This window comes from Bos taurus, chromosome 4 (assembly GCF_002263795.3).
Source record: "Bos taurus isolate L1 Dominette 01449 registration number 42190680 breed Hereford chromosome 4, ARS-UCD2.0, whole genome shotgun sequence".
NCBI lineage: Eukaryota > Metazoa > Chordata > Mammalia > Artiodactyla > Bovidae > Bos > Bos taurus.
Genome location: NC_037331.1, coordinates 115,833,501 through 115,859,589, shown reverse-complemented (window position 1 = coordinate 115,859,589; position 26,089 = coordinate 115,833,501). Strand labels below are relative to the sequence as shown.

Sequence of the window (26,089 nt, the reverse complement as noted above, 5' to 3'; positions counted from 1 at the left end):
AATTCTTTGGCCACCTGATGCGAAGAGCTGACTCATTTGAAAAGACCCTGATGCTGGGAGGGATTGGGGGCAGGAGGAGAAGGGGATGACAGAAGATGAGATGGCTGGATGGCATCATTGACTCAATGGACATGGGTTTGGGTGGACTCCAGGAGTTGGTGATGGACAGGGAGGTCTGGCATGCTGCGGTTCATGGGGTCACAAAGAGTCGGACACGACTGAGTGACTGAACTGATAGCAGTCCAGCGTCCAAAAGTACCACCATGCATTTACATGGTCTACATTGATGTCCACCAAAGTTGTTTCCAACTGAGGGCTCTGATAATAATCTTGCTCTGAATGTGTTTGTACACATCTTTTGGTGCGTATGTGTGTGTTTAGGAATGAAATTCCTGGGGGACAGGACCAGGTCACAGTCAGCTTTAGTATATAACAGCAGTTTCCCCAAATGGCTGTACTAATGTACATTCCTATCATCAGAGTATGCAAGTTCATACTGCCGTTTTAACTTCCTAACAGTGTTTGGGGAGTGACACTTATGGTTACCAAAGGGAAGGAGGGGGGCAGTGATAAAGTAGGAGTCTGAAAGTGACAAGTACACACTGCTATATAGAAAACAGATAATCTACAAGACTTACTTATAGGACAGGGAGCTATACTCAGTATTCTGTAAGAACCTATAAGGGAAAAGAATCTGAAAAAGGATATACATATATATGACTGAATCACTTTGCTGTATGCCTGAAACTAACACATTGCAAATCAACTATCCTTCAATAAAAGTTTAATTAATTAATTCAAAAAAGGAAAATCAAGTACAGAGAATAATAAGAGCTTTCATAAGGGAAAATAATGTACACGAGAAGACACTGTTGAGACAGGAGGGGGTCCAGGCACAATCTTTAAAAGAATGACAAAGCCTGAGGACACGACATAAAAGGATTAGAACCAGCTAGTTCCAAGCTGGCAGACAAGTCATCTTTCACTAGACTTTGAGCCTGAGTTCTTGTTGTTCAGTCGCTCAGTCATGTCTGACTTATTGCGACCCCATGGACCACAGCATACCAGGCTTCCCTGTTCTTCACCAACTCCCGGAGTTCACTCAAACTCATGTCCATCGAGTCGGTGATGCCATCCAACCATCTCATCCCCTGTTGTCCCCTTCTTCTCCTGCCTTCAATCTCTCCCAGCATCAGAGTCTTTTCCAATGAGTTGGTGCTCTGATCAGGTGGCCAAAGTATTGGAGTTTCAGCATTAGTCCTTCCAGTGGATATTCAGAGCTGATTTCCTTTAGGACTAACTGGTTTGCTATGCTTGCAGTCCAAGGGACTCTCAAGAGTCTTCTCCAACACCGCAGTTCAAAAGCATCAATTCTTCAGCACTCAGCTTTCTTTATGGTCCAACTCTCACATCCACACACAACTACTGGAAAAACCATAGCTTTGACTACATGGACCTTTGACTATACTGAGCTTCAGTATATGTTCATTATAACACAGCATCTAAATAACACATCACAGGCATCATGACAGTTACAAAGCCAACCAAAAAGGTCAAAAGTGAAAACCAGCCCAATTTATGGAAATCTCCGCCCCTACCCCCAAAGAACTCAAATACTCCTCCCACTCGTTAGCCTATGAAATTATCTACTCTATAAAAACTGACAGCCCCACGTGCTGGGGCCTCTCTCACTGTCCAAGATGACCCACACTCTGTCTACTGAGTACCTTTCCTCCCTGAATAAACCTTTCACTTTACTATAGCTTGCTCTTGAATTCTTCCTAGGATGAAGCCAAGAGCCCCTCCTTGGTGGCTATCCCAGGGACTCAGACATGACCTGGGATGTGAGCATCCTCTCGCACCCCACTCCCTTTCCTGCAGCATTGTCACTAGCAGAGGATGGAGTAATGCTCTTAAAGTTGTAAGTAAAATAACTTTCAACCTAGAACACTTAGACCAGCCAAATTATTAATCATGTTGCTGTTGTTCAGTTGCTTGGTCATGTCCAACTCTTTGCAACCCCATGGACTGCAGCACGCCAGACTTCCCTGTCCTTCACCATCTCCTGGAGCTTGCTCAAAGCCATGTCCATTGAGTCAGTGATGCCATCCAACCATCTCATCCTCTGTTGTCCCCTTCTCCTCCTGCCTTCAATCTTTCCCAGCAACAGCGTCTTTTCTAATGAGTCAGCTCTTTGCATCAGGTGGCCAAAGGATTGGAGCTTCAGTTTCAGCATCAGTCCTTCCAATGAATATTCGGGACTGATTTCCTTTAGGATTGACGGTTTGATACCCTTGCAGTCCAAGGGACTCTCAAGAGTCTTCTCCAAACCACAGTTCAAAAGCATCAATTCTTTGACACCCAGCCCTCTTTATGGTCCAACTCTCACATCCATACATGATGGATACCATACCAGAATGAAAACCACAATCACAGAAAACTAAACTGATTACGTGGATCACAGCCTTGTCCAACTCAGTGAAACTATATTGTGCAGGGCCACCCAAGACAGACAGGTCATGGTGGAGAGTTCTGACAAAACATGGTCCACTGGAGAAGGGAATGGCCACCCACTTCAGTATTCTTGCCTGGAGAATCCCATGAACAGTATTAATCATTAGTGAATGCAAAATTAAAGATGTTCATACCTGAAAGGACTCAGAAAATTTACCCCATCCCCCAAACACACACATACTCTTCCTCAGGTTTTGAGTTTTAATAAAATGAGAGAAGACTCTCCAAATGAGAAAGTTGTGAGCTAAGGTAAACAGTGGATCAACCACACAGAGCAACAGAAGGAAGCCTTAGGCTAGCAGCTGTGCACCTAGGAACCCAGCCTGAAGCTGAGGGTGGAGGCCTGGGGTCGAAGATGTGATGTTTTTAATTATGATGGAGCTTAAAAAAAAAAATAAACACACAAGTTTATCCATCACAAACACGTGACTGTACGTCTGCACCATGCCTCACTTTGTGTGGCTGACATGTCTTGAATGTACCTTGCATACTAAGCTCTGCCGGCTCCATAAAAGGTCTTGTGGGTGACCCAGCCTCATCTCAGTGAGGTTCAGTTGATCAGATAAAGAGAGACAAGCACATCATGAACTTGCAGGTGGCACGGAAACCCAGCAGGACCCTGTGGGGCTCCTGGGCACAAAAGCCTTTCTGGGTCCCCCACTTCCTGACTACAGGAAATGGGCTTCATTCAGCCTCCAGGACCTTCCCTGCGTTCCAAAAGGCAGGTACAAACAATTAGAGAAGGGAGGGGGTGCAGAGACAAGGCAAGAACAATCAAGAAACAGTGCAGCCTTAGGGCAGAGTCCTGGCTTCCCCTCAAGGGACACACGTAACAGTATCTTTGAGCTGTTTTGCATGCATTGGAGAAGGAAATAGCAACCCACTCCAGCATTCTTGCCTGGAGAATCCCAGGACGGGAGAGCCTGGTGGGATGCCGTCTATGGGGTCGCACAGAATCGGACACAACTGAAGTGACTTAGCAGCAGCAGCAGCAGCAGCAGGTACCGAAACCCCATCAGGTGGGAGAAGTTAACTGTATGCTGCCCACAAGCCCAGAGGCCCCAGTAGGAACCAGAAGGTTGATGATACAGACTCCCAATGACCTCATCACCAACCAATCAGGTCCACCAGCTGACCATGCTCTCCTCTTTGAACCATTACAAAAACTCCTCACTATCCTTTCAAGGTTGGGACATATAGTTTTGAGGGCACTACACAGTTTTTCCATGGCCTGGCAGAAGCAGTTTCTGAAGCAGATCACAGGAGTGGGGAGACTCCTGTGCCCTCAAAGCACCTCCCACCTCCAGGACTTGGGGAGCAGCTCTGCCTTCTTCCCTGAGAGATGCCCATGGCAACCGAGGAGCTCTCAACAGGGCAAGTGAGTTGGCAAGACCTGGCTCCCCCCCCTGGATGGAGGGGACTGTGCTGGGAATCGCCTTGTCCCCACAGGGTCACACACCCATCCCTCTCCACTGGTCAGCCTGCTGGCTGGCCCAAGAGCAGAACACCACAAGGGACCGATCACTCCGTGCCCACATCTGCCGCTGCTCTACCTGAACAACTTTCCCCGAAGCCCTGGGGAATCTGTATCCACTATTAATGAGGGATTCAAGCAAGCTGCTGGGCTACTTCTCACCTTGGGCTAGAACTTCAGGACTCGAAAGTGACGGGTGACCGCTCCAGAGCCTGCAGAAGGCTTGCGTCTGCACAAGCAAGATGAGAAATGGACTCAGAAGTAGCCAGAATGCTTCATGATCCTGGCTGGCACGGATAATTCATTCATCTGCACTAGAAACTCTCTCTTCCGAAACAATTCAGAGAGGACGCCTAAGTACGTAAATTGGTCCAGGCCTCGGCAATGCCTCTCGCAAATGTCTTAGAAAAGGATTGTAATAAATATAGGAAATTGATCATGGCCATCACGGCTCATAATCGTCTCTTGAATTCCTACTCCAGCATTAGGAACTGTATTTATCTCCTTTCCTCTGAATCCAAGATTATGAGGCGACTTCACGTGATGACCCATCCCATGGGGAAACATCTTTATGTCAACCCAGGTCTCTGCATCAAACTCCAAATGGAACCCTAGAGGTCAAGTGTGTAGAATGAATCAACCTAAGAATCCTATTCTGTCCACGATGACACATCCCTCCGGACTGAGCCCCAATCCGGATGCTCACTTCATCTTCCTCATCTGCAGGCTTGGGAGAGAACTGGTCCTCACTTTTTATGCCCAGATTCTCGGGGTTGGTTGGTCATTCATATTTGCCCCTCGGCTACCACCTCTGGTTATTCTCATGTCTGTTGAAGCTTCACCAAAGCATTGGGCAAAGGTCTAAGGGAATCTAGGTGTGTGTGCAATAAATACTTGATTAATGAATAAATACCTATAATGTGCTGCAAACTGTATTTCTTTTTAAAATTTTGGTTTTTTATTTATGGCTGGCTGGGTCTTTGTTGCTACGCACAGGCTTTCTCTGGTTGCAGCAAGCAGGGGCTACTCTTTATTTCCCGGCTCTGTCTCCTCATTACGGTGGCTTCTCTTGTTGCAGAGCAAGGGCTCCAGGGTGTGCAGGCTTAAGCATCTGGTGCGTACGGGCTCAGTAGTTGTGGCTCTTGGCGTCCAGAGCACAGTCTCAATAGCTGTTGCTCACGGGCTGAGTCACCCCGCGGCATGTAGCTCCTCCCAGACCAGGACCGAACCTGGGGCCCTGCATCGGCAGGTGGATTCTTAACCACTGACCACGAAGGAAGCCCACAAATGCTACTGTTTTCAAGTAACTCCAACTAGACCTCATTCCTGATTTCACTGATTTCAAAAGGCTATTGGAAAATTAAAAGGCACAGCTAAAGAATTTGGGGCACATAAGTTTTTTTTTTTTTAAGAGTTCTGTGGTGAAGCCCTTCTCAAACCCATTATTGTGTTCATATAAACTGTTAATTTCAAGAAGATCGACCACCCCACAAACTTATGTCATCTTGGCATCATTTCTTTGTTTGGAGGTATGTTCATGGGTGTGCTCTATAGGGGTGCAATTCCAGCACGGCCGTTTCCTTGGTTTGTAAGACACGATTTTCTTTGGATTCACTGCTTTTCTTCTGTAAACCTTCACACTCAGTTCCCATGAATGTTCCTTTCTCTATTTGCACTTTTTTTAAAAAACAATAACCAGTTTCACACATTTCTTCACATGCTTATCTCTGTAATCCTTAAGCTCTTGTTTAAAAGCTCTTTATTTTGAAATAGTTTTAGTCTTACAAAAAAGCTGCAAATATAGGAGAGCATTCCTCTGTCCCCTAATGTTAGCATCTGTACAGCAACAGTACAAGCAGCAAAGTCAGGAACGTTGCTCCAGTACGCTTAACTGAAGAATGTGCTGGATTTCTGCAGGTTTCTCACAAAGGTCCTTTTTCTGTTCCAGGATCCAATCCTGGATCCCAAGTTGTGCGAGCGACCATTAACGTTTGATAAGTTCTCCTTCAGGAGAGCGTGAACCTTCCCCCTCCCCCCAAGAAGCAGCCCCCATGGGCTTCAGGTTCCCACCTGCCAGCACTTAACCTCCACCCATCCACCAACTCTTCAGGCTGAATTCTTCCTACAGGGATCTGAAGCATCAGAATCAAGTAAGCAATTGTTTAAACCCTGTTCTGCCAGCGGCCTCTGTCTCTCCCTAGAGTTGAGTCAGTTGACTGTCCTGAAACCTCATATCTATCAGAGATTTAAAAAAAAAAAGTCATGAACTTGCATGTCAACTGACATTTTCTTCGTTGTAAGGGTGGCTGTGACACTCTTTCCAGTTTTTAAATAAAAAAAAAATTTTTATTGACGTATAGTTGATTTACAATGTGTCAATTTCATATTTATTTCTTTTGGACGTTCTTTTCCACTATGGCTTATCACAGGGCATTGAGTGTAGTTCCCTGTGCTGTACAGTAGGATCTTGTGGTTTATCCATTTTTCCAGCTGTTAACATCCCTGAGCAGAAACTGGAAATTCACCTCACATTTTAATACCCATAAGCTGATGACGCTCAAGCTGAAACCTCCGGAAGTGACCGTTTTCCAAAGCAACAGACGTTTATGTAGATGTGGACCCATCACACGGATGGCTCTATTTGCCTCCCAAGCACTCCTCTCTCATTTTTCTCTCTCTCAGTAAATGGCACCAGTACATATCTTCATCATGCTAAAATACTGAGCAATCCTCACCAGAAATACTGCTGTGTAATGGTACCTGAGGTCCTGACCGAGTCAAAGGAAAGATAAATACACAGAAAAATCTGTGTGGGAAGTAAGAGATATACTTGTCATTAACTCAGACTTAAATTGAAGAAAGTAGGGAAAATCACTAGACCATTCAGGTATGACCTAAATCAAATACCTTATAGTTATACAGTGGAAGTGAGAAATAGATTTAAGGGCCTAGATCTGACAGAGTGCCTGATGAACTATGGAATGAGGTTCGTGACATTGTACAGGAGACAGGGATCAAGCCCATCCCCATGGAAAAGAAATGCAGAAAAGCAAAATGGCTGTCTGGGGAGGCCTTACAAATAGCTGTGAAAAGAAGAGAAGTGAAAAGCAAAGGAGAAAAGGAAAAATATAAGCATCTGAATGCAGAGTTCCAAAGAATAGCAAGAAGAGATAAGAAAGCCTTCTTCAGTGATTAATGCAAAGAAGTAGAGGAAAACAACAGAATGGGAAAGACTAGAGATCTCTTCAAGAAAATTGGAGATACCAAGGGAACATTTCATACAAAGATGGGCTCAGTAAAGGACAGAAATGGTATGGACCTAACAAAAGCAGAAGATATTAAGAAGAGGTGGCAAGAATACAAAGAAGAACTGTACAAAAAAGATCTTCAAGACCCAGATAATCACAATGGTGTGATCACTGACCTAGAGCCAGACATCCTGGAATGTGAAGTCAAGTGGGCCTTAGAAAGCATCAATATGAACAAAGCTAGTGGAGGTGATGGAATTCCACTTGAGCTATTCCAAATCCTGAAAGACGATGCTGTGAAAGGGCTGCACTCAATATGCCAACAAATTTGGAAAACTCAGTAGTGGCCACAGGACTGGAAAAGGGCAGTTTTCATTCCAATCCCAAAGAAAGGCAATGTCAAAGAATGCTCAAACTACCGCACAATTGCACTCATCTCACATGCTAGTAAAGTAATGCTCAAAATTCTCCAAGCCAGGCTTCAGCAATACGTGAACCGTGAACTTCCTGATGTTCAAGCTGGTTTTAGAAAAGGCAGAGGAACCAGAGATCAAATTGCCAACATCCGCTGGATCATGGAAAAGGCAAGAGAGTTCCAGAAAAACATCTATTTCTGCTTTATTGAGTATGCCAAAGCCTTTGACTGTGTGGATCACAATAAACTGTGGAAAATTCTGAAAGAAACAGGAATACCAGAACACCTGACCTGCCTCTTGAGAAATCTGTATGCAGGTCAGGAAGCAACAGTTAGAACTGGACATGGAACAACAGGCTAGTTCCAAATAGGAAAAGGAGTTCGTCAAGGCTGTATATTGTCACCCTGTTTATTTAACTTATATGCAGAGTACATCATGAGAAACGCTGGACTGGAAGAAACACAAGCTGGAATCAAGATTGCCGGGAGAAATATCAATAACCGTACTCTTACCTGGAAAGTCCCATGGACAGAGAAGCCTGGTAGGCTGCAGTCCATAGGGTTGCTAAGAGTCAGGCACAACTGAGCGACTTCATTTTCACTTTTCACTTTCACGCATTGGAGAAGGAAATGGCAACCCACTCCAGTATTCTTGCCTGGAGAATCCCAGGGACGGGGGAGCCTGGTGGGCTGCCATCTGTGGTGTCGTACAGAGTCTGACACAACTGAAGCGATGCAGCAGCAGCAGCAGATATGCAGATGACACCACCCTTATGGCAGAAAGTGAAGAGGAACTCAAAAGCCTCTTGATGACAGTGAAAGTGGAGAGTGAAAAAGTTGGCTTAAAGCTCAACATTCAGAAAAAGAAGATCATGGCATCTGGTCCCATCACTTCATGGGAAATAGATGGGGAAACAGTGTCAGACTTTATTTTTCTGGGCTCCAAAATCACTGCAGATGGTGACTGCAGCCATGAAATTAAAAGACGCTTACTCCTTGGAAGGGAAGTTATGACCAACCTAGATAGCATATTCAAAAGCAGAGACATTACTTTGCCATCAAAGGTTTGTCTAGTCAAGGCTATGGTTTTTCCTGTGGTCATGTATGGATGTGAGAGTTGGACTGTGAAGAAAGCTGAGCACCGAAGAATTGCTGCTTTTGAACTGTGGTGTTGGAGAAGACTCTTGAGAGTCCCTTGGACTGCAAGGAGATCCAACCAGTCCATTCTGAAGGAGATCAGCCCTGGGATTTCTTTGGAGGGAATGATGCTGAAGCTGAAACTCCAGTATTTTGGCCACCTCATGCGAAGAGTTGACTCATTGGAAAAGACTCTGATGCTGGGAGGGATTGGGGGCAGGAGGAGAAGGGGACACCAGAGGATGAGATGGCTGGATGGCGTCACTAACTCAATGGACTTGGGTATGAGTGAACTCCGGGAGTTTGTGATGGACAGGGAGGCCTGGCATGCTGCAATTCATGGGGTCGCAAAGAGTCGGACACAACTGAGTGACTGAACTGAACTGAACTGATCTGTGGATAGAATGATCAAATACACAGGATTAACCCAAACTTGCCATTAGAACTAATGAGAGAGTGGTGAGATTAATGGATACAAGATCAATTTGTTAAAATAAATGACCTTTCGACAAATGAATCAAAGCCACAGCCTCTACAACAGCAGGACACTGCTACTGTACAATAAGGTTCTTCTAATGCAGAAGAACTTTATTTATTCGATAGTCAAGTCAACTAATGCCCAAATTGCTAAATGACAATTTCGATTAACTGACTTCCTTTCCACCACTTACTACCCAGAATGGTGTTAGCAGGGGATTCCCAGGTGGCGCTAGTGGTAAAGAATCCACCTGCCAATGCAAGAGGTACAGGAGACGCCAGTGAGATGGCTGGGTCAGGAAGATCCCCTGGAGGAGGAAATGGCAACCCCCTCCAGTATTCTTGCCTGGACAATTTCATGTCCATGGGGTCACAGAGAGTTGGACACCACTGTGCACACACGCAATGCAACCAGCACGGTCTAAGCATGAAGCGTGAGATTTCGAGTCTAGGATCTGGAGCCCAGGTCTGCACCTTCATGGACAAGTGACCACGGGCAGGTTAGTTAACATGCCTGAGTCCCACAGGAGCACTTGGAGGCCCACTGTGAGGGTTGAGGGAAAGACATACACTCCTGGCACAGAGTTCTCCATCTTCTAATCCACAGAGAAACCATCTGCCTCTTCCTCTCTGAGCATTGCCCGTTCACAGGGAATACGTCTTCCTTTTTCAAATTGCTGCACTTTACCAAGTTAAAAATTCCTGGGCCACATAAATGTACATTATAGATTCCTAACTGCATTTCTGCTGCTGCCCAGATACTGCTTTATTGATCCTGGATTAACTTTCTAGTTTACTTCCCATAACACCACACCCAGACCCAAATAATTGTTTCTCTTCTGCAACTCTGATTCCATTACCAATTTTCTAAGTTTGAATCTTCTACTTCAGAAATTGATATCCATTTAGCCCAGGGGTCCCCAGCCTCTGGGATCTAATGCCTGATGATCTGAGGTGGAGCTGATGCAATAATGATAGAAGCAAAGTGCATAATAAATGTAAGGAGCTTGAATCATTCCCAAACCATCCCCCCACACACACTGCGGTCCGTGAAAAAACTGTCTTCCAAGAAATCGATTCCTGGAACCAAAAAGGTCAGGGGCTACTCATTTCAGTGATAAAAGAGCTCATGCTGCTTCATACCCACTCACTCGGCACTCTTGACACTAGGGGCTGCCTTCACACCCGCTGTGAGACATCAGTCCCAGTGTCCTCTTCACAAGACACACAACAAAAACGGATGCGCGTGGAGCCATGGACACAAAGAGCTGCAAAGGGAACGTGGAGTGGTGTAGATTTTAACATTCGTATTGAAAAACCCAAATGGAACTTTTTGGCCAGCCCAATAGTCTCTGGTAGATTTATCCGGAATAAGATTTCAAAGTCTCCCAGAATATCCAATCCATATACACAGAGCTTTTCCCACATTTGTGACATACACTTGACCCTTGAATGTTCTATTTTCAAAGTTGCCCTCAGGGCAGCAATTTACTCAATCTGTCCCTTAAAAATGAGGCTTCCTTGGTGGCTCAGATGGTAAAGAATCTGCCTGCAAAGCAGGAGATCTTGGGTCAGGAAGATCCCCTGGAGAAGGGAATGACAACGCACTCCAGTATTCTTGCCTGGAAAAATCCATGGACAGAGGAGCCTGGGGGGCTACAGTCCATGGGGTCGCAAAGAGCAGGACATGACAGAGTGACCAACACTTTCACTTTCAGCCCTTAAATGTCATCATTCAGCGGGGAGATGAACAATGGGTATTTTCTGCTCTCCTGGATAAAGGGAAACACTTGACTCAGTACGGCAAGAGGAGGTACCAAGCAAGAATCTCTAGACTTCACAAGCCTATTTACGACTCCTGCTCAACCCCTCCTCACTCCTCTTTTCCAGCTACTAAATGTCATGGTGACATTTCCTTGTTTGTAATAATATGCAATTTACAGACTGTGACTGGGTCATTTTGCCTTTTCCATCAGTCATTTTCTTGACTCTCCTCAACTTATGGCTCTACAGCCCAGGAGACTCTGAGACGGGACAGCTCAGAGCTCCACGAAGCACTCTGCAAATTATTAAGTGGATTCTGATGTGGCTAGAACTCAAATAGCTATTTTAAAATATATAGCAACTATTTAGAAAGATGAAGTGATTTTGATAATGTGCTGGTGAACTATAACTTAAAGAGAACACATTTTTATTGATGTAGAATCACCAAAACATGTGAGCAAGGAAACACAGGTTTTCTTTGCCTGTATTTCCTGGCCTGTTTCTTAAAAAAAAAAAAAAAGAAAGAAAAATTCATTGTTTTATAACAATAAAGTTTATAACTCTTCTCCTCTACTGATCTGATTGGATTTTGGAAGTGTTACCTCTCTTAGCTCTACTCAAAGTCAGAGATGAGAAACAGCATATATGAATACAATGGGATTTACTATTTTCACTTAGAAAGTCAACATCATTCGGCAATAAAGATTTGTTAAAAAAAAAAAAAAAAGATGTGCTAAATACATTTTCAAAAAGCCAGTGGATCCCTCAGTATTTGGATCCACTCTCCTATCACCAAAGTTCTTCAGCATCGTCACAAACATTTCCTGACCATGAACTAAGGGCAAAATTCTAGCTCCTGTTCCACAAATAAAAATATATGCAAAAATACAGAGATGGTTCCCAAGTTTTTCAGTAATAAAGTTGAATTGTTGTTGTTCTTTAGTTGCTAAGTCATGTCTGACTCTCTGCAACCCTATGAACTGTAGCCCACCACGCTCCTCCATCCATGGGATTTCCCAGGCAAGAATACTGGAGTGGGTTGTCATTTCCTCCTCCAGGGGATCTTCCCCACCCAGAGATTGAACCCAAGTCTCCTGCATGGCAGGTGGATTCTACACCGCTGACCCACATGGGAATCCCAGTACAGTTGAGTAGATAAGCATAAAATTGGGGCTTCCGTGGTGGCTCAGATGGTAAAGTGTCTGCCTGCAATGCGGGAGACCCAGGGTCGATCCCTGGGTTGGGAAGATCCCCTGGAGAAGGGCATGGCAACCCACTCCAGTACTCTTGCCTGGAAAATTCCATGGATGGAGGAGCCTGGTTGGCTACAGTCCATGGGTTTGCAAAGAGTCAGACATGACTGAGCAACTTCACTTTTTCACACTTAAAATATTACTATTTCCGAGGCCATTGGAGCCCATCTGAATAATAAAGTCTAATAAAGGTGGTTAAGCTCTGGAAATGCTGACCCCTTGGTGATGGCCACAAAGCTGCTGAGAGCACAGTTGACGATAAGAAGCCCACTCTCTTTTTGTCTATTTCAATCCTCCTTTCCAAATGAATGGCACCAAATAGTCTAACCATGGACTGAAGAAATTAGGTACCATTAAATGCAAACTACGACCAAGCCTTTCCCAAGCAGGAAGGCTTCCAGTGATTTGTCACAACTACATAACCAAAGGCATCCTGTAATATGGGATGTATCAGTGTTACCCTGATACATCTGAAAGCAGTGGAGCCTTGCTACTCAGAGTGTGCTCTGGGAGACAGAATACCAGAGCAAGAGGCAAAGAAGATGGCATCTGACAGCTGACCCAAGTGGACAGCTGACCCAAGATGCTGGACCAGTTATTCTTGTTCTGTCGCTAAGTCCTGTCCGACTCTTTGTGACCCCATGAACTGCAGCACACCAGGCTTCCCTGTCTTTCCCTATCTCCTGGAGTTTACTCAAATCCATTCCCATTGAGTTGGTGATACTATCTAACCATCTCATCCCCTGTTGTCCCCTTCTCCTCCTGCCTTCAATCTTTCCCAGCATCAGGGTCTTTTCCAATGAGTAGGCTCTTTGCATCAGGTGGCCAAAGTACTGGAGCTTCAGCTTCAGCATCAGTCCTTTCAATGACTATTCAGGGTTGATTTCCCTCAGAATTCATTGGTCGATCTTGCAGTCCAAGGACCCTATAGAAGACCGGCCTGGGCATTTCAAGGGCTTCCTGGTGGCTCAGACAAAAGGAATCTGCCTGCCAATGCAGAAGACATGGGTTCGATCCCTGGGTCGGGAAGATCCCCTGGAAAAGGGAATGGCAACCCACTCCAGGATTCTTGCCTGGAGAATCCCAGGGACAGAGGAGCCTGGTGGGCTACAGTCCACGGGGTCACAAAGAGTCAGACACAACTGACCGACTAACACACACTCACACTCATCTGTAATACAAAAGGACACAGAAAAAGCTAAATAGCTTCACAAATCTGGGTACCAACCAGTCAAAATACTTGTTTCAAAGACACATTGGAAAAAACCAAGAAGTTTGTCTCCTGATGATTCCAAGAGTCGTCGGATGCAGTCAATAGAATACTGAGCATTCATTGAAGAAAGAGATCAGGTCTCATGTTTACTGAACCCCACCCCACCACCCCACTCCATGCTTTACACATTCCACACCATTTCTGTTACAGCTCATTGGATTGAGAAAAACATAGAAACCCCTGAAAGTAGCTCAAATTAAAAAACAAAATGAAAACAATAACAAATATATTGTGGAGGTAATCTGAATTTTCTGGGCGCCCCCTGTGCACTTGAGACCTTGTCCCGCCCTCATCTTGAACCTATATTCAAAGTTACATCAAAAGACCCAACTCCAGTTGCTGCAGAAAGCCCATGTCTAGCCAGGCAGCACATCAGTGAGCCCAGAGATTTTTCTTGCCACATCTCTGAAAAGGGAGATACCACCCCCAACATTTCTATTCCACTCCCCAGTGTACAGCTCCTGGCCGCCAGCAACATCATCTTTTTCTGTCTTGTTCCTTTTATCTCTTGCCACAAAGCCGCACAGATACCCTCTATTTTTCTGATAAATTCAGCTCTTGGCAAGCTCTATCCAATAATAACCTGGAACGTAGCCATCACTCCCACTCCTGCTTAGAAAGCAATTCGGTGACTTCTTTTCCCTCACTTGTGTCTCTTGAGATATCAAGCGAGAATGCAAAGAAGTTTAACAAAAAGTTTGTTCCACCAAAACAGTTCTATTTGGTAGGAGTGGGGAGACGGAATGAACATGGGAAGTCTTGCTAGAAATTTCAGGTTTTCTTTATTTTCTGTCAATTTTACATAGTAGTACATCTCAGAAAGCACAAGGAGCTTAAAGGACATATACGGGCATAGAGACAGGCTCAAACTGTGGTGCTGGAGAACTCTTGAGAGTCCCCTGGACTAAAAGGAGATCCAACCAGTCCATCCTAAAGGAGATCAACTTGAATGTTCATTTGGAAGGACTGAAGCTGAAGCTGAAGCTCCAAAACCTTGGCCCCCTGATGCGAAGAGCTGACTCACTGGAAAAGACCCTGATGCTGGAAAAGATTGAGGGCAGGAGGAGAAGGGGATGACAGAGGACGAGATGGTTGGATGGCATCACCGACTCGATGGATATGAATTTGAGCAAGCTCTGGGAGACAGTGAAGGACAAGGAAGCCTGGCGTGCTACAGTCCACGGGGTTGCAAAGAGTCAGATATGACTTAGCAACTGAACGGCAAAGACAACAACAGAGACAGGCTTCCTGCGAACTGTAACTCGGCGGCCTGAAGGCGAGGCCAGGTCCTCTGGGCCTCACCACTCCTGTCACCTCTGCTGCCCCCTTCTTCCTCCCAGCAGGCATCCTTAGCACCTCAGGAATGTACACGGCTGTCAGAGCCTACGTGCTCTTACACAGGCGACCTCTGCCCTCCGATGGGCATCTCTGTCTCTCGCTTCAAAATTGCCAAGAGAGGGTTTGATTGGCTCAGTTCACCCTGCCGATTTCCTCTGTGGGACGACGTGGTCAGACCCAGTCTAAACAGCTGTGTTCAGGAGCAGGCTGAGTCCTCTGTTTTAAACAGGAAAGCAGAAGCTGTGGGCAGGCATCTACTCTCACTGACCATAAACAGCCCAGGAAGCAATGAATAGCATCTCTGTTACACACATGTCCAGCTGGCAGCTGACAAGTGAATTAAGAAAGAAATGTTGTGGCACCCCCAAAAGTGTGGATGCGGCGTGGGAGATTTTACCCACTGCGTATTGTTTTTATATATATATATATTTTCATATCAGGTCCCTTTTGATGATTTCTCAGGCTCCTGACTATTACACAGAGGAAATTAAGCACAATTCCTCTACTGGAAAGAACCGGAATCTATTCTCACAGGTCACACATAAAAAGCACCAGGAGCCAATACAGACAATGTTCCATAATAACTCTACAGGTCCCTGAGTTGCCAAAGATTACAGTTATCTATCTGGAAAGCGGGCAAGCCTGTTGCATGGAGCCTCAAGCCTGTGTGCTCCTTCTAAGACTGCAGGCCGCGTGGAAAGGACAGTCAGCAATGTCTCTGCCTCGCCCCGTAAACTCCACTGACCACTCTCTGCTCTGACCAACTGCAATCCCACAGGGCAGCCTTACTCGTTTTTAACACCCCCTGGTATTGTACTCTGTTGTTTCCTGTCTCACCTGTGAAGATCCTATCTCATTAATAAAAGTAGCAGCAGTTTTTTCTTCTTCTTCTAAGTGTCATAGGTAAGGAATCCAACGCCCACAAAATATATAAATAAAGGAACAGGGAGACTTAAGGGTTGAAAGAAACACAGGTTGAAGCTACCAAGTAAACAAATCCAGTACTAGTTATTATTTATGTGTTTTCAGTTTGAATACATTTTTGAATACATTTTCTTCATTTTACCACCCCTGGGGCCACAAATGATTTGCATATAATCATGGAACTCCATTTCCTCAGTTAAAAAAAAAAGGAAGAAATAAAAATTCATGTATCTACCTTAGTGGCTGTTATGAAGGTGAAATAAGCTAACATTCAGGAAAAAAATTGGAAAAGTGGAAGGAGGGAGAAAGGCAACTCAAATTGTTGGTTGTGTCTTCGATTCATTTAGTACCTTCCCATTCTGGCCTCAGTTTTATGTCAGATATTCACAGTATGTGTTTGCTTTTATACTAAAGTGTGAAGGACTCCTGCTGGTTTAGAGTTTCCACTGAATATATTTTATTACAGAATTGCCTTTGACTTCTGCAGCTGGGAATGCCTTAATAACAGCAAACCACCTCGCTGCTGGCTCTTTCTGGGGATGGGATATTCACAGTGAAGAGCTTGGTGGGGCTCAGAGGCCTAGTGTATGTCCTGTTTTTACATTAAAAAAAAAGGCCCAGGGAGCTTCAGTCACTTCCCTGTGACTCAGTCCACACAGAAGGCACAGCTCAACCAACTGTGAGGTCCAGGCTTCCTCCTTTCCCCTTATTTCCACGCTTTCACAGTAAGTAATCCTTCACCAAAGGAGTTTTTCCATATCTGAGCTCTTACGTTTGAGATGACTTTAAGAAAGGTCCCTTGCATCTTCATTTTCTATCACAAAATGATATCACATTCAGATATCATTTTAATCATCTGCTGCTGCTGCTAAGTCGCTTCAGTCATGTCCAACTCTGTGCGACCCCATAGATGGCAGCCCAGCAGGCTCCCCCGTCCCTGGGATTCTCCAGGCAAGAACACTGGAGTGGGTTGCCATTTCCTTCTCCAATGCATGAAAGTGAAGCATCTAGTAATCTCTAAATATCTAATGCCCTCTTAGTATTGCATTTGAATATTTTGTTTTAAAAAAAAGAAGTTTGGGATTCAGAGTACACACTTTATATATTTTATATATCTACATATACACAGTTTATATATATATATATATGTATGTATATATACACACTATGGTTTTTCCAGTAGTCATGTATGGATGTGAGAGTTGGACTATAAAGAAAGCTGAGCACCAAAGAATTGATGTTTTTGAACTGTGGTGTTGGAGAAGACTCTTGAGAGTCCCTTGGACTGCAAGGAGATCCAACCAGTCCATCCTAAAGGAAATCAGTCCTGGGTGTTCATTGGAAGGACTGATGTTGAAGCCGAAACTCCAATACTTTGGCCACCTGATGTGAAGAGCTGACTCATTTGAAAAGACCCTGATGCTGGGAAAGATTGAGGGCAGGAGGAGAAGGGGACGACAGAGGATGAGATGGTTGGATGGACATGGGTTTGGGTGGACTCTGGGAGTTGGTGATGGACAGGGAGGCCTGGCGTGCTGTGATTCATGGGGTCGAAAAGAGTTGGACTCGACTGAGCGACTGAACTGAACTGACACACTACAACTCATAAAGTAGATAGGCAACAGGACCTACTGAACAGCACAGGGAACTACATCTAATCTCTGGTAAAAACCTGTAATGAAAGAGTCTGTGTAACTAAATCACTTTCTGTGCACCTGAAATTAACAACATTGTAAATCAACAAGACTTCAGTTAAAGTTGTTTTAATTAAATTTTTTAAAAATTTAAAAAGGACAGTGCAGATACTGAGACAGCATTATAACCGTGTGTCATGAAGGTAATGCAGACTTTCTAAGGCCCTAAGAATATGGGGAGGGAATGAGCAAGGTGTTAGATAACTTTCCTCCATCTCTGTTGACTGAACACAGATTTCTAGGCCCTTAGTCAAAAACAACATCAGATTTGGGGTCTACAAGATACAAGATGTGAGATTATTGAAACACTGCACTCGAGGTCCAGCTTTTGACTTAAATAATTTGAACAATGCAACATGCTAGATTTAGACCAGAAAAACAATTACTTCTCATTTACGGCCCTCTATTCCTGGAAATTTAACTTATGCATGAGCTTATATTTGTTTTATGCATTTTACTGAGAAAACGAGGACAATTAAAATTTTAAAAATCAATAAAATGTATAACCAAAATAACATAAATAGATTTTCACTAATATCCTGGAAGTCATTACAGCAATTTATGTTTTATGCATCCCATTAAACTTTCTAAAATTCTCCAGCATGATTTAGATTCTGGGTAGTAAAAGGAATTTACATTTTCTTTTTATTTATATGGGTTTTCTTTCCTATTTCTTTCAGTAATTACCAACCAAAAAAGGAAGCCACTTGTTTAGCATGCAGAACTATGGTTGGTGGGACTTCTCTGGGTCCTGTGGCTAAGACTTAGCGATCTCAATGCAGGGGACCCGAGTTTGAACCCTGGTCAGGGAGCTAGGTCCCACTTGCTGAAACTAAGACCCAGTGCAATCAAATAAATAAAAATAAATATTAAAGAACTATGATTGGCAAGTCAAACTCAGAAAGAAGACAAATACCCTAGGACATCACTTACATGGGGAATCTAAAATGTGAAGCAAATGAACTTACCTGTGAAACAGACTCGCAGATGTAGAGAGGAGACTAATAGCTGCCAAAGGGGAGGAGGGTCGGGGGGGATGGATTGGGAGTCCGGGTTTAGCAGATGCAAACTAGTTCATACAGAATGGATAAACAACGAGGTCCTACCGTAGAGCACAGCGAACTCTATTAGACACCCTGTGATAAACCATAGTGGAACAGAATATGGAAAAGAATGTGCACACGTATGTATAACTGAATCACTGTGTCGTAGTCTAAAAATTAACACTACATATTAAATCAACTATGCTTCAATAGAATAAATAAATGCATAAATAAAACAAAGTTCAGAGGATTCCCTCTGACGGGAAGAACCAGGCACTCCCACAGAGGATGATGGATATCGTCAGCCGTCAGCATCAGGGAAGCTGGGAACTCAGTCAAAGCTGTCTGCTGAGGTCCTGGGAGGCCCAGGGATCAGAACAGGTAGAAAGCCCTGAAATTCAAGCCACAAGACAAGCTGGAGTGATCCGAGAAGCAGGAGTCATGAAGGACACCGTCTCAGCTGAATTCTAGCTCTGGGATATGCTCGGTCCCAGCACAGGGATGGTGGTCACGAAGTAGAATGTGTGAGGGAGGAGAAAAGACAGGACGTGAACCAAGTTACGACAGCGATAAATCACAATTCACAAGCTTCGCGTGTGTCTGTGATGCCCAGAGCAGCTTGTGAGTCATGGCTGATGTAACCATTAGGGGGGCCGCACACAGGGAGGAAGCCGGGGATTCAGCTGCGTCCTCAAATCCAGGCGGGGAACCCTCTCACCCGCAAAAAGGAGGCGGAGGTCCTTAACCCCAGAGTGTAGACTGAGGAAAAGCTTGGAGAGTGGGTGAAATGCCTCGTGAAGGGAAGCTCCCAGATCTAAGCAGGAAGGGGCAGGAAAGAGGGGGAAGAACTAGGTGTTATACCTTGGAGAGGGGAGATCATTAAATTGGGCTTTGTTTTGTATGTATGTGTGTGAAAGGGGGAAAAAAAGGACCAAATAGGAACCTTTAGATGTAACAGGATATGATTGGTCAAAATGTGAATTTTGGAGAGCATACATTGGGAAAAGTAAAGCAAGAAGAAGAGGAAAAGGTGACAGAAGAGGAAATTTAAAAAAAAAATACACACAGAAAACAAGACTCAACAAGAAGAGAAGTTCACAAAGATTTAACCAGTCTTGGGGAGGAGGAGATTAGGAGGGAACAGCAACATTGGCTGGAATGGCATTGGTTGACCCTTGTTTCCTGGATGTGGTCCCAAAATGCAGAGGAACATTAAGTTGTGTACTAAAAATTTATAAAAAATAAAGTTAGGAGTACGTCTAGTGAGTCGTTATTATAGAAACTTGATTCCACTGATTCTAGGGCTTCCAGTAGGTGAGGTCCCCCAAACCACTGATTTGGAAATCAGGGCACTGAATTTATTGATGGGAAAGACATGGGGAGTCCCAGTCCCCACAATAGGTGAGTTAAGGTCCTGACAAACCAGCTTCACACATACAGCTGTCAAAATGCAAAGCAAGCACAATCTGAAGGCACTGGAGAACAACCCAAAGTGAGCAGATTTTGCAGGGAACAAGGTCTGCGGCAACTGCTTCAGGTAGAAAGTGGCGGGAGTGGGGGGTGGGGGTGGGGGCAGGGATTCTAGAATTAGCAAAACCAGTGGGAGAGTCTCAAATTCTGTGTGAAACTGCTGCCCAAATGGCTGGCTGCCCCCCACCCAGCCATGTGAATATAGGGGGATTCAAGTTGAACTAGATAATAGAGCACAATACAGATAAGTTGCCGTTCACTTAATTGTCCACTTCAGGGAGAATCCACCATCTCCATCCAACATTCACAAGGTCAAGCTACAATTGAAAGTGACTCAATATAAAAAGAAACATGAAAACGTGGCCCATCCTCAGCAAAGAAGCACAAGCAACACCAGTCGGTCCCCAGACAACCCAGATGTTAGAGAGCAAGGATTTTAAAGCTGAGATTACAATGAGGCTCATTGATTAAAGGAAAATGGGACTCGCACAACAAATGAAAAGACACCAGAACGAAGCGGGGATTCTAGAGTCGAGACTCCAGCATCTGGAGTAAACCACTGGAAATGCAGACAGTGAAATGGAGAACAGCGCACAGAGAGTGAAGCCTGAGCTAAAGAAGCGATGGTATCTGAAGAAGAGAGGAAAGAGGAGCATCTGTGGAATGAGATAAAGTGTCTAACCTACGTGTAATTGCCATCCCAACAAATTAAGAATAGGACAGAAAAAAGAAAAAAAACCTGAGAAACAATGGCTGCAATATTCCCAAATGTGGTGAATTTAAATATTCAAGACGACCTATGACCCCGTGGCAGGACACCCAGGAGGAGAATCATGCCCAGGCACGTGACACCCAAACACTGAAAACCTAAGAGAAAGAGAAAATCCTGATGGCAGATGTAAAAACGGCACCTTACACGCAGACACCAGTGAATCAAATGACGAGTCACGTCTCAGTAGAAAAAAAAAATGGGACCAGAATTCAGCTAACGCCACCTTTAAAGTGCTGAAGAGAAACCAAAATCTTACCCACTCAGAACTCTATAACCAGCAGAAAATATTTTTAAGACTAAAGACAAAGTAAAAGTTCAGGTTGGCTCTAGCTAGCATTATTGCGCAAAATGCATTCTTATTGAACTAAAATACTTTCAGTTGAGTCTTTTTTTTTTTTTTTAATGCCCTAAAGGGAAGGTGACAAAGACCCAAGCGGAACTGAGCCCACAGGCCGCATCTTTGCCGTCCATGTCTTGCCACGAAGGAAGCACCAGGAGTAGACGGTAGACATGGGTGGGGATGAAGAAACTAAGTTCATCAAAAAGAAACTTTTCATGCTTGGATTACTATTGGTTCAGATTCTCAGCAGCTTTAGGGGGTGTAACCTAAAATCTGCTCCTGTACATGGAGGGCAGGGAGAGACCTCAGAAAGAGGCAGGTCACTTCAGATCAGCAGGGGGCACTTTTAATAGGGAAGGGGACTTAGAGCTTGGGTGACCAGAAGATCAGCAGTATCTCTACACACTCTCACCAGCATCTTCAAACTTACAGAGAGGCCTTACTGGGTCCAGGCATTCAGGCCAGGTGGTCTTGAAACCACATCACTCTCTCAAGCCTGCATCTTTGGAATGGCTCCCACTATGGGAATTGGGGGGGCGGGGCGGGCCGGGCTGGGGGTTCCAGTGCAGTGGAACCAGAAGTCACATCCTCTTGATAACCTCCCTCAACAATTATAGCAATGCCCAACATAAAGCAATCAAGATTAGAGCTTTAGATACAGTAGTGTGTCTAGTTCATGTCAATAAAATGTTTTCAATATAAAATTTATTTTCCTTTAAATATGCATGACATTGGAAATGTAATACTCCAGAGAGAAGGTCAGAAAACAGAATGTGAGGCTGCCCTGCAGGCCTGAAGATGCTCACCCAGCATCGAGCAGTCACATCTAGGTACCACTGCTCCTATGTTTCAAAGAGCAGTGACGAAAAGGATCAGTAATTAGTGCTGTGAGAAGTTAAAACAAGGGGAAAAATGTAAAACAACAAATTGCAGAATAATTTTGGAATACAGTTGAGTGACTGCATGTTAAAGTTTAAGTTGTCCGTTCTGCAATACTAAGACTTATCAGTAACCTCCCCTTTTACCACAGAAGACTTTAGCATCCTTTAGACAATGAAAAAGAAATGCAAACATCTTGTGTAAATAATAAAGCTGCAGCTCTTCCTTCCATAAAGGTTACACTGGAGTTTGATAAGTCCCTTGTACAGTGGTACAGGCATCTCTAATCTCTGGGAGCTAATGCCTGAAGATGTGATGCGGTGCTGATGTGATAATAATAGAGATACAGTGCACAATAAATGCAGTGCATGAGAATCAGGCTGAAACCATCACCCACCCCCATACATGGAAAAACTGTCTTCCAATAAGCCAGTCCCTGCTGCCAGAAAGGCTGCTGCAGTGGTATATACGTTTTCAAAACCAACATTTTACATGTTCACATAATTTTGTAATACTACTGCAAAATATATTCACTAAGCACTCAAAAAAAAAATCCACAATACATTATGAGTATTGAGTAAGAATCACTTTATCTCCTGGTTTTGAGCTGATCACAGTTACCAGTTTGGTAGAGTTCCTTACTGTCTTTTCTCTTCATGTGTATTTCTAGGTAATTAGTATCATAAAGTGTATACCATTTTTATCTTAAAAAAATAAAAAAACAAACGAGTCTGGCACTTACTGACTTTCCAGAAAGTATCCAAATAGAGCTGGCGGAAGTCACCAAGCCCCGCCCCACGGATGCAGAGCCCCGCCCCCGTGGATGCGGAGCCCCGCCCCTGCAGAACCACCCCAAGTAGGCTGCTCTATGGGTCTGTGGGCTGCACCCAAATGTCAGCCCTCCCACAAATATTTAGAACAACCCTAGCTGTTGACTGGTGCTTGACGGGTGCTTGATGGATATGCTTATGGTGCCCAGCACCAGACCAGCATGGGGTGGGTAAGACAGTGCCATCCCATGGGGACATTTTCCTTGCCCTATCCCAGATGACTGGTACTCCTAGAGCTCCCTCCTCAGGACCACTGGCTCCTGCCCAGACCAGGGATGGCAGTCGGATCGGCACCCTCTGTGGCCCTTAGCAGCTATTAGCACATGTTGATGACCACCCCCCCCCACAGTCAGGAGCAAGGAAGCTACAAAAAGGACCTTTATTTTCCCAGTTCTGGGGGCTCAGTATTTGAGAAGGAACCTGGAGGTAAATAACACATCTCAGTCTGGCTAAACTCAACCGCTGAGTAGCCACCCCTTAAAAGAGGAAGACAGGAACAAACTGCCAAGCAGAAATGACTGTGACAGTAATCAGTAAATGGATAACACACAGGAGAGTCCAGAAAAGCCTTCCTGAGAGCTTGAGGCGCTTCCTCCCAAGAGGTCGACGGGATGAACCCTCCCAACAGCACAGAAAACAGAAACAAACTTACTGCAAACCTACAACTAAATAAACTGATGTTAATGTTTGATGTTTCACTATAACTATTGAGTCTCATGTAGTCTGTCCAGTACTTTCCAGTGTCGACTGTCAACCCCTGCTCTGTACCTGCCCCTCATTCTCTCCAGAACATTCACCAATACCCCATCCCAGCCCTGCCTTTCACTGCTGCAACCTTCAAGACGAGCCACCGATTATACAATCTAAAAATGACAGAGGCAAACTACAGTCTAACTGGATTCTTCTTGGAGGAAAAGGACGGGAATTTTTTTTCTTTTCCCCAGCAGATGGAGAATCATAATGTCATGTTAGGCAGTGGGGACCATCAAAGACTCTAAAGCATGAAAAGTGGTTATGACTAGAGCTGTGTTCTAGACAGTGAAGATCTCTAAACTCATATTCGGGTTCATGGAACTTAGCTGGAGTCTGCCACTGTACAAATGACTGATGATAACTGTTTATTGAATTAATATGGACAAAGCATTTGTTAGACACCTGCTGGAGGCACAGGGAGATGCCTAACTCATGACTAAAGGTTTTCTAGTACCTTCTAAACTGTTGCTGTGTGCTTGAACACTTCCCGCAAAGTTTTGTTGGTGTCAATAGCTCGCAGTATTGCCAAGAAGCCACTTTACCATTGGAACCAAAGGCATGTTTTCAAAAAGAAATTACTGAATGATTTTCTGAGTGTCTCTACTACATAGTCACTGATGAGTGAAACTTCCTTATTTTTAATAAATGTCTTATAATACCAGCTATCCCATATTAAAAAGGCATTTCCTAAGGATATTAAATAAATTGCAAAGTGTAACTACCTGAATCATAGTTAATGAGGACAGAGATCAAGATATGACTTGCTGATTCATACGTTTTACCCAGGCCCAAATGGGGTAGAAAATGCTGGTTATCCCTTAACTGAAACAAAAGTGTTCAGTCCTAAATCCTTATCTTATGTAACTCAACAGACCAGGAGTCCCCTTATCCATCAGATGAATCTAATACCATTACTCCCACCAACTTCGCATAGGGCCAGACCACAACAAACAGATGTTAGTGGGAATCATCTCTTAACACGCTCATAAACACACATGCTGCTCTCCGCATAGAACAATTTAGAAGCAAAAACAGGTGGAGCAAACACAAGACAAAAGCTCAGCGCACAGATTCCGGGTACACATCAAATCTAAGATCTAAAGTCCTTGCCTTCTTTCCATTAAAAAAAAAAAATTTAGCAACACTCCAAAATATTTTTAAAGTACATTTGATACATAGACGCCGGCACAGCTTCCCTGTGGAACCCGGGTAAGGAATTTCCCTGCAAACCGACACAACCCGAGGAGAGGACAGACATGCAAGGCAGCGAAGAGGAGGACCACTGACCATGGCCAGGTAAGGCTGCGCGGTGCACCTGACCAAGGCGGAACCCAGACCTCCGCGGGTATCCGCTCCTCTGAGCGCAGAAAGGGATGCTTCCCGGGGCATGTCCCTCTGGCTCTGGGTTACTCGAGGGGTTCTGGACCCGCCCTCTTTTCTCCAAACATCAGTCATTTCCTGGAAATCATCCCAGGCACGCAGCGGCCCATTCAAGTTAATTAAGCACGTGTCTCTGACACCAACCAGAGCGTGCGCCCTGGCCAAGCCCTGAAGGGGAAGCTCGGGCCGAGGGGTCACGGGCCCTGCCTCCCCGCCCCTGCCGACCTCTCCCGCTCCTCGAAAACCCGGTAATCCCGGGAAACGGCGGCTTCTGCCAGCGAGCTGGCTGGCTGAGCCCCGGGCAGCCCGGAGCAAGGGAACCAACAGAGCCTGGCGTCGGCCCGGGGTCGACTGAACACCGTCCATCCTCCCAACACCCGACTCTGCGTCCACCGACTGGACTCAAGGACCCCCTCCCCGACGGAGGAGGGGTAGGCGGCTAGGAATCCGCAAACCTGCGCGCGTCCTCTCGCCCGCCAACTGCAACCACCACCTGCTCTCTAGGTCCCGCGCCAGCCCCGCCGTCGTGGGTCCCTTACCTTGTGGCTTTTCCCCCCCGGGGGACACCTGACGTTGTTGGAGGCTCCCGCTGTCTGATTCATGTCCGGAGGAACTTGGGAACCGATGCTCTAGAACCTCTCCAAGTTCCTCGGCGCCTGGAGGGTGGCGAGGGGCGCGTCTCCCGGAGGCGAGGTGGGTCCTGGCAGTCCAGCCGTGTCCGGGCGGCGTCCCCTACGCGGCAGGTTTCCGAGGGACCCCTCGCCCAGGGAAGCTGAGCACTGCAAGCCCCGGAGCCGAAGAAGGAGAAGCAGCTGCTGGGATCCCAGAGGGAGCCGGGCCGGCGCCGGCGGCTCTGAGGGCGCTGTGCCCGGGGCTGCCTTCTCCGGGAAGCAGTCCAGGACTGTCCGGACCTGAGCACCAGCAGATCCTAAAGGAGCTCCTGGGAGAGGCGAGGAGGTATGTGCGTGGGGAAGGGTGGGGCGGGGGGAGGCAGGCAGGACTGGCCCTGGCCGGAGAGACTGGCAGCGGAGAGCCGCCGAAGCTCTAGAACCACGCGCCCCCACGCGCCCCCGGAGCCGAGCCGCCACTGCGAGGCGCGTGGCGCACGTGT

General features: G+C 45.4%; 1 protein-coding gene across 1 annotated transcript in view; it reads right to left on the bottom strand.

The window, feature by feature from the left end:
• Positions 1-25,729, bottom strand: part of DPP6 (dipeptidyl peptidase like 6) — a 1,065,758-nt gene extending 1,040,029 nt beyond the window's left edge. The window contains exon 1 of the mRNA XM_024990441.2: positions 25,518-25,729. Coding sequence (XP_024846209.1) covers positions 25,518-25,580 — 63 coding nt within the window. The 5' untranslated portion in view covers positions 25,581-25,729. The remainder of the gene's footprint in view (positions 1-25,517) is intronic.
• Between the last annotated feature and the right edge of the window lie 360 nt (positions 25,730-26,089).